Source organism: Melanerpes formicivorus, unplaced genomic scaffold (genome assembly GCF_026170545.1).
Source record: "Melanerpes formicivorus ecotype bairdi unplaced genomic scaffold, bMelFor1.0.p_v2 SCAF_84, whole genome shotgun sequence".
Lineage (NCBI taxonomy): Eukaryota > Metazoa > Chordata > Aves > Piciformes > Picidae > Melanerpes > Melanerpes formicivorus.
The window spans coordinates 2,291,541-2,308,096 of NW_027142436.1; the positions used below are offsets into that span (position 1 = coordinate 2,291,541).

Below are 16,556 nucleotides of genomic sequence, written 5' to 3' on the forward strand. Positions count from 1 at the left end.
GCCTCTTTTCCTCCCCTTGCCTGTGGCTGTATGAAAAGCTGGGAGATTTTAGCAGCACTTTGGTAAATGCTGTAACTTCCTCTCTACCTCCATTTCCAATTGCCTCCACCGCTGCTAGGGTTTGCTCTGCAAATTTCAAGCCCATCAAATCCATGGAACAACAAAGTGACCTTTTGTAATCTGGCAAGGAAGACAAAGGTGTAATTTAAATGCAGATGAATAGAAGTTACAGCAAACTGCAGGAGCTGCCTTTTGTGTCTTGCTCTGCAGAGTTGAGAGTCTAAGAAACTTAGGGACACGAAGTACTAATAGCAAATTACACAGTATCACAGTGTCACCTATGAGGAGAGGCTGAGGGAGCTGGGATTGTTTAGCCTGGAGAAGAGGATGCTCAGGGGAGACCTCATTGCGCTCTACAGCTACCTGAAAGGTGATTGTAGCCAGGAAGGGGCTGGTCTCTTCTCTCTAGCCACCAGCACCAGAACAAGAGGACACAGTCTCAAGCTGCGCCAGGGGAAGTTTAGGCTGGAGGTGAGGAGAAAGTTCTTCACTGAGAGAGTCAGTCGCCATTGGAATGTGTTGCCCAGGGAGGTGGTGGAGTCACCATCCCTGGAGGTGTTCAAGAGGGGATTGGATGTGGCACTTGGTGCCATGGTCTAGTCATGAGGTCTGTGGTGACAGGTTGGACTCGATGATCTTTGAGGTCTCTTCCAACCTTGGTGATACTGTTATACTGTGATACCAAGGTTGGAAGCGACCTCAAAGATCATCGAGTCCAACCCATCCCCACAGACCTCATGACTAGACCATGTGTAATGGGTTGGGGCAGCCCCCCCTCCCCACCACGTGCAGGAATAACGACTCAGACAAACGGATTGCAAAAGTGATGGAAAGTTTAAATAGAACAGTGAGTGCGTGCAGAGAGCTAGAAACACAGTGACAAGAGAGAGACCCAAAACAGACCCAAAGAGATCCCATTCCCACCTGAGGGTGCACGCAAACCCCCAGGGCTCCTCCTTCCCCCCCCACTGCTAGGCTAGTCTCAGCTGGCCAGATCTGAGCCTGCCCATCCCCCCGTGGCCTTGGGCCTAGCCAGGCCCATGGCCAGGAGATCTCTCCCCCAGTTACCGGGTGGCGAGGAGTAAGGAAAGAGGAAGTGCCAGACCCTGCCGTGAGACTTATAGTGGTGCAAGGGATCATGGTAGGAAATAACCTAATTTCCTGTGTCCACCCACTGGGCTGGACTTCTGGACACAGGAAACACCCCTGTAGCAGAGGGCACCCAGCCCAAACTACGACACCATGGCACCAAGTGCCACATCCAATCCCCTCTTGAACACCTCCAGGGATGGTGAACCATGAAAAGCAACACATAAATAGTGCTTGTTCCAACGGGAGCGTTGTTTTACCATGAGTACGAATACATACATTTATTTTGTCGCTTTCACTTTATGATTACATTATGCTATCCTAAAGTTTTAAGTCAAACTTTATTTGAATAATGCTGTATTCTCGTTAGGGAAACCCACCATGGTTTTAAATTTTGTTAAATTAAATTTAAAGTCATTTAAAATTGAAACTTGTGTAGTATGATTATGTGTCTTAAGTTTTATAGCTCTGTACATTATAGTATCGATGGTAAGTTAAAGTTGTGCAGAGAATTTTTAGGCTTTTAGTCTCAGTGTCACAGTATCACCAAGGTTGGAAGAGACAAAAAGCTGATACTTCCTGCAAGTATTAATATACAGATACAGTATCAATTATTTAAAGCACTGTTCTCTTATGATTATTGTATTTTTGAGGTCTCCCTTTTTTTCAGGTGTGTCAGTCCTCATAGCTCTTCCATGAGTTAGGGCATGGGAGAGAAGCAGAAGTGATGAGGAACTGTGACCAACCTCTCTGCAAGAGTATCAAACTGTCCATTACACCACACAAGAGGCAATAGGTGCTAGAATTTAAGTATATGAACCTCCATTCCTAATTGGTTTAGATCCTGTTTTCAGGGTCAGGTTCTCCAGGTGGCTTAAGTTCTCTTTCCCTGGAAAGATCTCAGTGTTTTTTTGTCAGTATTTTAGCTTTGAAATGTGGTTTTATAAAGTGTCTAATGCTTAAGCTACTAATGAGGGACATGGAGCCTTTTGGCTCAGGTTTCTCCTCCTCTCTAGTTCTGAGGAGCAGAAGCAGAGGACAGCCTCCAGGCTAAGAGCATGTCTGGAGCCTGTTTGATGCCTGGGTGCTCCCATCACTCAGCAAGCTTTTGCCTCAAAGTGGAACAGCAGCTTCAGGCTCAGCACTTGGCTAGTGATTAAGAGAGATGAAAACCTTCATATAAAACGCTGAGGACCTGGATTCAGTTCCCTTTTTTTTGCCTGTAAGGATTCAAATTTCCTTCCCTAACCTCTCAGTTACATTGATACAGACATAGAACAAAGTTATTTGCAAGACCTCTGTGAAAGAGATGAGCAGAATAGCACTGATGTTTAACATTTGAGAGAGGCATTTTGACAAGGACCATGCTGTGAAGCGGATTTTTGTTGCCGAAGGATTGTCAGCGAGGTTTCCTAGTTCCTCTTTGAAAAGCCAAGAGAATCAGATGTTCTTGTTTCATGAGCCTACAGAAGCATGATTTCAACCTGTGCATGGAAGAAGGTGAACCTTTTTACTGCCCTCAGAGCTTCCCCACTTTATTCCCTGTGACTAACTCCAGTTGGTTTAAGAACAGAATTCATAATCGGAAGTTCAGGGTGTAGAAAAATAACAGTAGGTTATGAATATGTAAGTGAGAAAAACCCTGTTTCCATGGAATTGTGGAGAAGAATGACAAATAAATACATTTCACATAGATTAGCATTCTTGCAGATAGAGTAGGCTCTGTTGTAAGACAGCAGAGGAAAAACATTGAAGATACTTCCTAGGTGTTCAGGCCTGACGTCATGGATTGTGTGTGTTCCCCTGCATTGGCTTGAGGGGCAAAATGAGTTCTTTGATTGCCAGCTTTTGTGCAGTAGAAACATGAGATACAGCTTCATGAGAAGGGGTTTATTATGTATTTATTAAAAAGTGATGTTTCATCCCTAGATAATATATGTACCATGTCAGCAAGGGCAATACTTTGGAGAATGAGCAATTAAGATGTTGTAGAATACAACACACACTACTGCTGTCGTCCAGTGAAAAGCAGCAACCCTTGTCAGTGCTGTTCAAATAAAATCCACCTGACTCTCCAACACAGTACTGTCCCATGTTGTATATGGGAAAGGGTTAGATCCTTTGAACAAAGCTCTGTGTTAGCAAATCTAAAAGCTAGAAATTTAGAATAGAATAGAATAGAATAGAATAGAATAGAATAGAATAGAATAGGCCAGGTTGGAAGAGACCTTCAAGATCATCGTGTCCAACCTATCATCCAACACCACCTAATCAACTAAACCATGCAACCAAATACCCTATCAAGTCTCCTCCTGAACATCTCCACTGATGGTGACTCCACCACCTCCCCAGGCATCCCATTCCAATGGGCAATCACTCTCTCTGTGTAGAACTTCCTCCTGACCTCCAGCCTAAACCTCCCCTGGCGCAGCCTGAGACTGTGTCCTCTTGTTCTGGTGCTGGCTGCCTGGGAGAAGAGACCAACATCCACCTGTCTACAACCCCCCTTAAGGTAGTTGTAGAGAGCAATAAGGTCTTCCCTGAGTTTCCTCTTCTCCAGGCTAAGCAACCCCAGCTCCCTCAGCCTCTCCTCACAGGGCTGTGTTCCAAGCCCCTCACCAACTTTGTTGCTCTTCTCTGGACATGTTCCAGCAAGTCAACCTCCTTCCTAAACTGAAGGGCCCAGAACTGGACACAGGCCTCAAGGTGTGGCCTAACCAGTGCAGTGTACAGGATCAGAATGACCTCCCTGCTCCTGCTGGCCACACTGTTCCTGATGCAGGCCACGATGCCATTGAGACAGGCCTTGGAAACAAATGTTTGAAACAGGCTTTACCTAATGCTTGGTTGTTTGTGGGTTTTTTTTGCCTGTACTTACTGTTAATAATATATTTTTGCTGTGGTTAAATTGAGCAGGGAAAAAAGAGGCTTAGCATTTTATATCCTGGAGACACTTTGCACTGAGCCAAGATCATCAATACCTTGAGAGTTTGTCTCAGTTCTTAAAAAATCTGCATTTAAATTTTACAACAGCTCCAGCTAGGCTGTTCTGGTGCTTCACTGACCTTGAAATGCTCTTGCTACTGTGGAACCTCAGTCCCTTTTTTCAGTCTGCTTATTAAAATACAGTGTTTGTAGAGTAAGACAGGTGAAAGTTACAAAAATAAACTTACATAGGCATTGTTTCAAATGAATAGAAGAATAGAATAGAATAGAATAGAATAGAATAGAATAGAATAGAATAGAATAGAATAGAATAGAATAGAATAGAATAGAATAGAATAGAATAGAATAGAAGTTAACCAGGTTGGAAAAGACCTTCGAGAACATCAAGTCCAACCTATCACCCAACACCATCTAATCAACTACACCACAGCACCAAGTGCCTCATCTAGTGTCTTCTTAAACATCTCCAGTGATGGGGACTCCACCACCTCCCTGGGCAGCACATTCCAATGGCTAACAACTCTCTCAGTGAAGAACTTTCTCCTCACCTCCAGCCTAAACTTCCCCTGGTGCAGCTTGAGACTGTGTCCTCTCGTTCTGGTGCGGGTTGCTAGAAAGAAGAGACCAACCCCCACCTGGCTACAACCTCCCTTCACATAGTTGTAGAGAGCAATGAGGTCTCCCCTGAGCCTCCTCTTCTCCAGGCTAAGCAATCCCAGCTCCCTCAGCCTCTCCTCACAGGGCTGTGCTCAAGGCCTCTCCCCAACTTTGTTGCCCTTCTCTGGACACATTCAAGTGTCTCAATGTCCTTCCTACACTGAGGGGCCCAGAACTGGACACAGTACTAAAGGTGTGGCCTAGAATAACTAAAAGAGTTTAAATTCAGACTTTGCAGCTTAGAGGATGGAATTTGGGGAATTTTGCTGGAGGCCTCCTTTAGTAGTAAGAATACATTTTTTAATAACAGCAAATACTTATTAATGAGGAGCTGGACTGCTACTTGAAACTTCTGCCAGGCTTCTTGGAAACGTTCCCTTGAGAAAAACTAGTTAAAAAGTCAGTCTGAAGGCTGTTACTGTAGCTTCATAATTTCTTCTTGGTAGGTATCATGTCTTCTATAGTTTGAGATCATTTGGGCTTTATCTGTCAGATGAAGTTACTTGCTTTTACAGTTAACTTTTATCTCGAAGAGGATTTGAGCTATTTAGGTTTTAAGCCTGATCTTGCACCCATGTCAGCTGTTGCTGGAAATGCTAGAGACATTTGGAATGTGGAAGAATTAGCTTCACAAAATCATTATGCCTTTCTTAAAAGGGTGCTACCAGATTCCTAAGTGAGACAAGCCATGTTTGAAAAAATCTGTGGATCCAATTTACAATTTTTACTGAGAGAATCAGAAAGGAATGTGCTGATAACACTCAGCTGCCAAGCAAATTGCCATGCCATTGGCTAGATTATGTCCAGTTTCTTGTTTTCACTCCCATGTGATAGCACATGGCAGCAAGAAAGCAGGAACGACTGCGGTATGATTAGCGTGTCAGGGTAAAGAAAGTTTGTTGTGTTGTTTTGGGTATAGAATAGAATAGAATAGAATAGAATAGAATAGAATAGAATAGAATAGAATAGAATAGAATAGAATGAACCAGGTTGGAAGAGACCTTCAAGATCATCGCATCCAACCTATCACCCAACACCACCTAATCAACTAACCCATGGCACCAAGCACCCTGTCAAGTCTCCTCCTGAACACCTCCAGTGACGGTGACTCCACCACCTCCCCGGGCAGCACATTCCAAGGGGCAATCACTCTCTCTCTGTAAAACTTCCTCCTGACTTCCAGCCTGAACTTCCCCTGGCGCAGCCTGAGACTGTGTCCTCTTGTTCTGGTGCTGGCTGCCTGGGAGAAGAGACCAACCTCTGCCTGTTTACAACCTCCCTTCAGGTAGTTGAGAGCAATAAGGTCACCCCTGAGTCTCCTTCTCTCCAGGCTAAGCAGCCCCAGCTCTCTCAGCCTCTCCTCATAGGGCTTGTATTCCAAGCCCCTCACTAACTTCGTTGCCCTTCTCTGGACTCGTTCCAGCAAGTCAACCTCCTTCCTAAATTGAGGGGCCCAGAGCTGGACACAGGACTCGAGGTGTGGCCTAACCAGTGCAGTGTACAGGGGCAGAATGACCTCCCTGCTCCTGCTGGCCACACTGTTTGGTTTGGTTTGTTTTTTCCCAAGGCCTGTAGTGAGGTGTTTAAATGACAAAAGTTAATATTGGTAGCTCCTGTCAAAGATGTGATGTGATGTGATGAGAATGCAGGAGAAATGGGATTTTTCTTTGGAAGCTTGCAAGGTGGGAATTAAAGCACCACTTGCTGAGCTTTACAATGGTCTCTCTTCCTTTCCCAGCCAGGAAAAAGGCTCTATTGCAATCAGCTGAACGTGGATCAATGCAATCCCTTGTATGCTAATTTATTCTAGACAGAATGCATTTTTGTATTTGCATTTGTCTGTTATCTTGCTACTCATAAATTCTCAGTCTAGAGAATAACCTTTGCAAGGCATGAATAACAATTTCCTGCATTGTATTATCCACTAATGTTTGCCGCTTCCAGAAAGTAAAAGATCCAAAGTTTAATGTTCTCCAGGATGCAGGCAAATTATGTTGCAGGTCTTATCTTAGCAATTGAAGTAAAGACCACGAAGGCTGCTCTTCATCTTCAGCTATTAATGTTTTTTTCCTGAATTATGAAGCAATAGAAACACAAAATGAAGAATTAGTTGGTTCCAGCCTGCTTTAGTCCTTTTTTTACCACTGACATCTGTGAACTGAGTGTGTATTAAGGATGTGTATTTCTTACTGGGTGATTGAACAGAACTCCTGATGCTGTCAGTAAGTTGCTTTCATAGCTTTCTATGCAGTATTCTAAGAATTGGCTTCCCAGTAAACGTGGCTCCCTAAAATACACAGAACTTTTACTCTTGTTTTGTAGGGTTGTGACTCCCAAATGAGTATGTCAGAAGTGTCCTGCAGTGAAAGTACCTCCTCTTGTCACTCTCTGGTACATGGCTCAGCTCCAGAAATCCTCATTGGCCTCCTTTATAATGCTACCACTGGAAGATTATCAGCAGAAGTGATAAAAGGCAGCCACTTCAAAAACTTGGCAGCGAACAGACCACCCAGTGAGTGAAAATCTTTTTTATCCTAATGCTTCTGGACTGGTGGGGCTCTCGGTAGCAAGGGCTTCAATCCTATCATTTAGTCTTACCCAATCAAAAGGAACTGGAGCAATCATCAACTAATCTGTTTCATGTTTTATATTTCTAGTCAGTTGGGAAATAGCAAAATCTAAAATTCAAAATATTAATTGTAAGCTGACAAGGCTGTTTTAATTTTTCATGATGACTGACTAATAAATTACCTTTATCATTACGATAAATTGCTAAATTACTGATGCCTCACATCACAGGCCAAGAATGAAAAGTTGGTGTTTAAAGAGAAAGTACATGCCAGCTGATATTAATCTAAACACTCTGAACAGTTATTATTGCTGTTCCTAGAGGGGTTGATGCTGTAGTCTCTACTTGCTTATGTGCCTGTGTATATGTGGTAGTAATATATGTAGCTTGGGAATGCCAGCGAAGACAACAAGAGAAACAAATTGAGACCTTTAGAGTATTTACTGTGCTGCAGAGGGAATGTTCACCATCAGAGAGGATTTCATAGTATCATAGTATCAGTCAGGGTTGGAAGGGACCACAAGGATCATCCAGTTCCAACCCCCCTGCCATGGGCAGGGACACCCCACACTACATCAGCCTGGCCAGAGCCTCATCCAGCCTGGGCTTAAACACCTCCAGGGACAGGGCCTCAACCACCTCCCTGGACAACCCATTCCAGGGCTTCAGCACTCTCATGGGGAAGAACTTCCTCCTCCCCTCCAGCCTGAATCTCCCCACCTCCAGCTTCATTCCATTCCCCCTAGTCCTATCACTACCTGAGATCCTGAGCAGTCCCTCCCCAGCCTTCCTGTAGGCCCCCTGCAGATACTGGAAGGCCACAATGAGGTCCCCTGGGAGCCTTCTCTTCTCCAGACTGAGCAGCCCCAACTCCCTCAGTACTCCCATTTGAACTGTGTGTTCAAGCATTTGTTCAAAAATACACTTGTCTACAATACCTGTGAACTTTATATACTTCTAAATTGGAGCCAGATGGAGTCCCGCACACACAAAATGTTTTTGCTGGCCTTATTTGTTTGATGTAGCTTGGGACAGCAACTGTTATTTGATTTTGCTTAAGATGATGAGTCTGATTTACATGAATTTTAGCTGGACACACCTATCTGTTCCTCAGAGGCTCAGGTTTTAGACCTTCTTTCTGTTTCTTAACCCCCAGATGCATATGACATTAGCAGATTATCTGGTGCTACTACATTAGGTAGCAGGCTGCCAATTTGGCCATCTCACTTTGTCTTCAGAATGTAGGAAGAAAGCAAAAAAAACTCAAGACTGATGCTCTCCTTTCTTGGCCCATTTTTTATTGTATCCATTCATTGCATTTGGCTCTGCTTTGCTTTATACTTTTCACATTAATGGAGCCAGACTTTGTTAACATGGCCAGAGAAGGAAGTGAAAGAAGCAGCTCTGTACTTTTATGTAATTAGGTAGCTAGTCCCAGAGCCACCTGTTTGGAAATAAAGCATAGAAATAAATGGGGAAAGCCAAGAAGGCTGAAGAACACTGGGATGGGAGAGAGACTGAACAGGAGAAAAGGCTTGGAGGGAAGGGGCCATGTGTTCTCTTAAAGCAAAAGCAGTAGTTAGTTTAAGCTTATCTTCTGTAATCTGTAGAGAAAGCCAAGCTTTTCTTAATGTTTAGAATATGCAAGTTAGATGGGGGCTTCGTTCCTGGTTTGAAGACAGGTACATTGATTCCCTGGTATGTTCATTCCCAAAATGCTCTCTGGGCTCCTCCAGTTCAGCTAACACTTGTGTGTGTCACTGGCACCAAAAATCTGTTTCAAATTGCAAGAAAGCAGCACAGAACACGGCACACAGCTCTGCAATACTATGTTGTATCTTGCCTTTTGGGAGGGAAGATCCTGTGTGTTACCTTTTGTCATTCCCTGTGAAGGATGGGGGAGTTTTGATACTCATCATAGCAGTCCAGTTATGTTTAGGTGAATCTGGGTTTGCAGTTTGTTGTTTCTAGAAAGCGGGAAGGTAATGCACTTTCTGGGTCTGGTAATACCCTGCACAGCATATTGTGGAATCCCAGTTTCTTTTGTGGACCATTTTGTGCTATCTCCCTCACCTCTGGCACCCTTTTAAGTAGAGTCCCATAGCTGAATTCCAGATGGTAAGCATCCCTCAGCTATTTTTGGAGCTAAAATCCAAGTCATTCTCATGCTCAAGTCCATCACTATTCCAGAGCTACAGTTCAGTTACCTGTAAATACAAAAGCTAGGGGCAAAACCAGCCTTGTTTTCAGTTCAGTGAGTTTTTTTTTCTTCATTTTATTGCCTTTAATATATGAAGTATAATTACCTGTGTGCAGCTTTTCAAAATATGCTGGAGTTTGCATGAAAAAGCCTAAGATTTGATCAAAAGAATGCAGTGATTTTTACCCAGTCTTCCCTCAGCTAATGGTCGGCAGGAGTCTGCCTGTCGGCGGTGCTTGGGAGCCCGGGAGCTGTTGGTGCTGAGCTGCCCCCTTATGTACGCAGTGTCATTTTGGCCAAAGATTACACAAAAGCTGCACAAAATTTCCATTTCATTAAATTTTACCCAACAATCCTTTTGTTCAGTCCTTTTTTTTGCTGCTCTGTGCTTCTAAGGTTTTCTGTTCTTCCACCCCAATGAAAAGTGTTTCCTCTTTAAGCTTTAACCTTTGATCCTCTCTCACCCAACTATTGACATCTGGTCATTATTTCTTTTACTGCTTTCCACCCCCTGTTGTCAGACGGACTGTTCTGTTGTCTAAAACACTTGATAGGTGGACAGGTTTATATAATCCGAGGTGAGTTCCTGTAGAAACTAATTGGATGTTGTCTTTTTCATGCAAAAGAAAACTTGCCAGCAGTAAAGCAATCCACAGCTGCCTACCATATTGGTTTCTAGAAGTAAATCTTGACTATTTGTGGCATTCTGTAATGCAGAAGTTGCATTTATCTCTGATTATGGATGTTGGGGTTTCGGTGTACCTGCAGAGTGAAACCACTCAGCGTGTTCGTTTTTAACCTAAAGAGCAACCTGCTAATGGTGTTATTCATTGACACGAATTTGTCAGGAATAAAGAGCGAAACACCAGCTTGCTTCATAGAGTCTTATATGTCTTAAAATCAGTCACCTTCCCAAAAGGTGCATCTTTCTGCAGGAGCAGGTCTTGTTGCTTCTAACCAGTGAAAACAGAACTTGAACAGCAAGGGTTTGTACCCAAATACTAACACCCAACCTGTGCTGACCACACAGTCTTGCATCGGCTTCTTAAAAGTACTTCTCAAGAGCACTGTACAAGCTATGTTTTAACCAACCATCTTGAGTTAAACAAAAACTGGATTCTTTTTAAAGGCATATTGATTGTATTCTGTCATGAATCTAGGAAATTGATTTTTCTTTAACCTTCCACCTTTGCACTTTGCTACAGTTTAGTCTTTACAATAAATAAAACTGGAAAGCCCAAAGCGAGAACCACATCCATGCAGAGATTATCCTAAGCATTTCATCCTGGCTGTTTGGATACCATCACTGCATATCCACATGTTTGTTTTGGTTTGGTTTTGTTTTTCTCTCTCTCTCTCTGTTAGTTGCCTTCATTCCACTTTGGTTTATTCTTATTTTCTGAATATTCAGTGGTATGCTTTACAGTGCTGTGGCTAGTTGGAGCTTGCTAAGTGTTAATGCAGTTTTAAGTTTGTTTAGAACAAAGAAGGTGGGGGCTATGGGGGTGAGGATTATGAGGTGTACCTTTAAGTTAATACATTTACAAAGTTCTAAAGCCAGTTAATTTGTTAGTATGTTTGTGATATCTTGCTTATTTGTCATGTTTCCATGTGTCTAAAGTAAGCTGTGTTCAGTCAGCCTGTTACACACCATATCCTAGTATCTTGCAAACACCTCATTCTTGACAACCTCTGGTTCAAGCCATCTGACCTCCCAAACTGTGATTTATTTTGTAGACACATATGTTAAGTTAACACTGCTGAACTCCATGGGGCAAGAGATGTCCAAATGCAAAACTTCCATCCGGCGAGGACAGCCCAACCCGGTGTACAAAGAGACCTTCGTTTTCCAGGTGGCGCTGTTTCAGCTTTCAGATGTGACACTGATACTCTCTGTGTATAACAAGCGCAGCATGAAGCGGAAGGAGATGATAGGCTGGATTTCCTTGGGTCTCAACAGCTCGGGAGAGGATGAACTCAATCACTGGACTGAAATGAAAGAATCTAAAGGACAGCAAGTATGTAGATGGCATACTTTACTCGAGTCGTAAGGGACAGGCCAGAGCGCAGTCGTGGCTTTGAGGGAGTTTGGTCTCTCAAGAGGATGATCCTCCCCAGTCACAACCAGAAGATTTATTGTGGAAGTACACAACAAAGCTCGAGGTCAACATTCCATCGTGAAGAATGCACAATGTGCAGACATGGTGGGATTCAATAGGTAACCTTCACTTAGTGTCAGACACTTCCTTGGTGTCAGAGCAGCCTTGCTGCACGCAGACACCTTAGTGGTCCCTCCTCCATCCACCTGATGCTGTATCTGTTTGGGTTTGTTTCGTGGTTTACAATTCAGAAACGTTTTATGTAAGGTTCTCTAAATTGATGTGAGCTCCTCCTTGTGTACTTTTTTGTACTGCTCTAATGATAATGTAGCTTCTGACCTGCCTGCATACAGATTGAAGGTCACTAATTTGCACTTGGAGAAGAATTTAATGATCTGCAGAGCTAAAGAAGAAAACACGGATCACGGGTGGAGAGCTTCGCAGCCAGGCAAATATGAATACACTGTTGTTTCACACTGAGTTTCTTTCCAGGAGCTTGGTACAAGTAAGTTTTTAATTTTTGATATGCAGTTGGTTTGAAAAAGACTGGCATTGGGGCATCAGGTGAACTTCAGCACCAACCTAAGCAACCTGTGGCAGGAACAAGCGCTATACACGGCTTAAATTGGGTTTCTCCCTCTTGCCTCTACTTCTGCCTGATACAAGGAGGCCAGATCATTAGTTTGGTCCCTTCCAAATTTCCTTGGACAGGTTGTACTGTAAAACTCTGTAACTTTCTGTTGAAAGCACTTCCTGTATTCCTGTATTCCAGTGTAAGGAAGCTCATGGAGCACGACTTTGCTAAAGTATATTTTCTTTAAACAAATTGGTACAGATTGCTTTGAAAGGGTCATCAGTGGGAAGCTAGGTTGAAAGACTGTGAAGGAAGTGGCAACAGTGGAACTGCTTTGAATGAATGCCAAGTACTATGGCTTTAGGATCCATGTGAGCCTCTTCTGAGCTGTCCTAGGGATTACTGTGTGCTGTCTGTTGGAAGCAGGGAACAGACCTTTCTTCTTGGAGAAGAGAACGTCAGTAAGTTACTTTTCTAGTGATCTGCCAGCAATTGAATGAATGCTCATGCCCAAAGTAGAAGTTTGCTTTGCTTATGTTCAGGTTGGGAAATGCAGCTTTTTAATGATGCAGCTGAGAAGCTGCAGCAGCAGAGAAAAGTTTGCCATCAGGGAAATACCTGTGGCCATAATAAGGGCAATATCAGTGCTTCTCAGATTCCTATTGGTCCCAAATACTTCAACTGAAATCACACTGATTTACTGACTGCTGAATCTCATCCATACTGCTTAAATCATGGACTATGGAGTAAAGATTTTTTAAGAGCTTCCCAGTACAAATACTCTTTTTGCCTGTCATTATTAAGTTTCATTGACTTGTATGGAGAGAAAGTGATTTTTCTTCTTCTTCTTCTTCTTCATCTTACAAACAATGGTGATGTCTTAATACCACAGGACTGGACAAGGCTCTGGCCAGCCTGATCTAGTGTGGGGTGTCCCTGCCCATGGCAGGGGGGTTGGAGCTAGATGATCCTTGTGGTCCCTTCCAACCCTGACTGATACTATGACCTCACTGACTGTTGTAACACTTGTTGAGTAGAAGGATGACATTTGGCATTTTGCTGAGGTAATTAGTGGCAACCTTCAGCATTCTCATTCGGACAAACGTTGGCTCCTTGAATTTCTTTATAGTACCTTTGAACAGCCCTGGCTTTAGGGTATACAAACAGCCAAGTGCAGTGAGATTTGACACAGTAAATATGCTATGATAAAAAGGTTTCATAGTGTTTTCAAGACCTCACAACACTTAATTTCATTAAGTTCTTTTAAAAGGGAATTGTAATTCCACTTTTAGGGTTACTCGGTGCCTTTTGAGGGGCTTACTTGCAGAATCAGGCTCTCAGATGTTATTGATTTAGAGACTTAAAACATTATTACAGGCCTTTTCTTTTTATGGTGGTATTGAGCTGCTGCTTCATTTACAGAAGCTTTGTTTACTAGACACAAATAATGCAAAACCTTTCTCTACACAGTAACCATCTTGCAGTAATATAATGCAAGTTAATCTCTTTCAGTCCTTTCCGTTCCTCAGTTTGTGAAGTGTCAGCTTGAGTGTCAAACTTAAGAGATCAACATTAATTTTATGTGCATATGGCAAATGCTCAGATTCCCCAATCCTTTGAGCTTTCCATGTAAGGCAAACACTAATTTAGAAGCTGTTCAAAACCAGTTCTTCAGTGGTCGTGGAAGCATTGTTTCCCTCCTTCTGTTTGTGGCTATTTGGGTACTCTTCCCTAAACCTGAAAGTTGTCTCTTGGTGGTTGTCTCTCTGTACAGGTTTTGCTTTGTGACATGATGCACAGTGTTTAATATAAGCAAGAACTAAGCTAATTCATTCCAATGGAGAAATAAACTTAACATCAGCATTGAGAAAACAAAGGTCAGTTTGGAAGGTTCAGCAAATAACCTCTTACATAACCAAACTGACCTAAACTCTGTCATGACTTGTATGTCTGTTTGTGGGTTGCAGTGCTTCAATTTTGCATCTAACCATTGAGATTTCTAAGCCACTGAAGTCTTAATTTAGACACAGCAGAGATTTATACTGGTCTGTCTTTGGCACATTTGAGGAGAGGAATTTCTCTAGATCATGTGGCTTTTCCCCAGGTATCCAGATCCAGTCTGTGCTTCACAGAAGGAGGCTTGGCTCACTTGGATTTCTACTGTACAAAGGCTGGGAACTGAATGTGTAATGAAAGGAAATGAATGTTTCATTTTGAGGCAGTGGAATATGAACTGGCCATGCAAAACCAGCCATACCAATAACTGGATTCACCCTGGGATTTTTATCAACTAATTATAGTATCAGTAGCTCTCATGTTGGTTTTTTTCCTTCCTAGATCTCATATAATTTGCTTGTGATTTGGTTTTTCTTACTGCTTTATGCAAATTTTGTATTTGAAATCTGCCTTTAGATATGGGGGGTGGGGGGTGGGGTTAAACCCTGCATAAGGGCTTATATATACAGTGTGGTTTTGTGCATTCAATTAGGTTTTAAGCATGGAGCAGAATTTCTAAAGAGCAAAGTCTCAGAAACAACTTAGAGGCATCTGTGTTTTCTTCAGAGTTGTCTCTGCCTTTCTTTCATAGCTTTGTGTTGTTTACCTTTGTTCAGGAGTACAGTAAATACTTGGGAGAGTTTATCAAGGCAATTACTCTTTGGTGTGCCAATGTACCACGTAGAGATGACTGGGTTAGGATTTAATCTGTTTCCTGTCAAGTGTAGCCTTAAATAATTATCAGACAGTGCATTCCTACAGATTCCATTCCTTAAAGGATTCTGTCCTTTCTGCATAAGATCTGTTTGGTTTCATGTTTAGAACTTTTCACATGGGTCTTCTTAAAGTAGTACAAATATTAACAGGTTGGTTACTTTCAGTAAAGGCAAGCTTGGGAAGGGCAGTACAGGCACGCATGAAATCACTGCACCGAAGGAGGAGGTGTTGTACAGCGTCTGCAGGACATCACTGTCTCCCAGATACCTGGAGGCAAGGGGTCAGCAGAGCCGTGCTTCTGCTCACCATTCAGCCAGGTGGCATGGGGGAGGAGGATGGAGCTGGTAAGATTCAAAAGTGGGTCTCTGTGGTGCTGCCACACACTCAGGACTTAAGACGTCCCTGTTGTAACCATGCTGTGAGATCTGACTGCCGAGGCAGAAGTTAGGCAAGGTGTAAGCAGAAGTTAGGCAAGGTGTAAGCAGAAGTTAGGCAAGGTGTAAGCAAGGTGTTCTGCTAATGGAGAAACACAGCAGGGGACACAGTCTCAAGCTGTGCCAGGGGAGGTTTAGACTCGAGGTGAGGACAAAGTTCTTCACCGAGCGAGTCATTCGCCATTGGAATGTGCTGCCCAGGGAGGTGGTGGAGTCTCCGTCCCTGGAGGTGTTCAAGAGGGGGTTGGATGTGGCACTTGGTGCCATGGTCTAGTCATGGGGTCTGTGTTGATAGGTTGGACTCAATGATCCTCGAGTTCTCTTCCAACCTTAGTTATACTGTGATGCTGTGGTATCTGAATCAAATGAAAACCCTCCAACCTCATTCCTAATTAGATTTTGGCATGTGGTGAATGAATGTATGTACTCTCACTGGAGCTGAACATCCTTTATCAGTTATGAGAACACTTGACCTGAAAACAGATTTTATGGCATTCACCACAAGAGATCACAGAATAGGATCATGGAGTGGTCTGGGTTGGAAGGGACCTCTGAAGGTCATCTAGTGCAACCCCCTCTGCAGTAAGCAGGTGCATCCTCAAATAGATCAGGCTATCCAGAGCCCTGTCGAGCCTCACCTTGGATACCTTCAGGGATGGGGCCCCAACTGCCTCTCTGGGCAACCTGTTCCAGTGTTCCACTAGCCTCATGTACATTTTTGTGACCATTCCTGATGGCAGGTGCAGTGCCAGCATCAGTACCTGCCCATTCTTCACACCTTTGGAGCAATTTTTGTCTAGAATGTGGGGGTGTGACTGATTTATTCTCTTTTCTCCCTAATGACTTGCTCTTGCGAACTCCCCAGCAACCTGAGAAGCTTGTCTGTGGCAGTCTCTGGAGCTTAGAAGAGAAGGGCAGTCTGCACCTCTTACAGCAAGGTAGTGCTACCAAATTTCTGTGACCTGTTCAAGCCCCTAAAATTTCCTAAATGTAAAGAAACCTTCAGTGTTGATACAACAGAGAAGCAGAAGAGAAGTTGGTTGTTTTTTTTTGCTTTAAAAGGACACATCTTTTGTAGAAATTGAATACAGACACATACAAATTCTAACAAAAAGCCTGAAGTGTAATCAGAGGATGAGGTCTGAGGGGAAGCTTTTTGGCCTGAGCTGTTCCAGCTTTGAAACTGACAGTCTTTTCATGTAACTGAGAGTTGTGT

The 16,556-nt window shown here is 43.2% G+C and overlaps 1 protein-coding gene across 5 annotated transcripts in view; it reads left to right on the forward strand.

The window, feature by feature from the left end:
• Positions 1-14,608, forward strand: part of SYT14 (synaptotagmin 14) — a 129,856-nt gene extending 115,248 nt beyond the window's left edge. For 4 of the 5 annotated variants that reach the window (XM_068165111.1, XM_068165112.1, XM_068165109.1 and 1 more), the window contains 2 exons: positions 7,075-7,264; positions 11,259-14,608. In XM_068165111.1, the coding sequence (XP_068021212.1) occupies positions 7,075-7,264; positions 11,259-11,572 (504 nt within the window). In that variant the 3' untranslated portion in view covers positions 11,573-14,608. Of the gene's footprint in view, positions 1-7,074; positions 7,265-10,042; positions 10,100-11,258 lie in introns of all 5 variants that reach the window. The other variant, XM_068165114.1, reaches the window with a different exon arrangement.
• Positions 14,609-16,556: the final 1,948 nt, after the last annotated feature.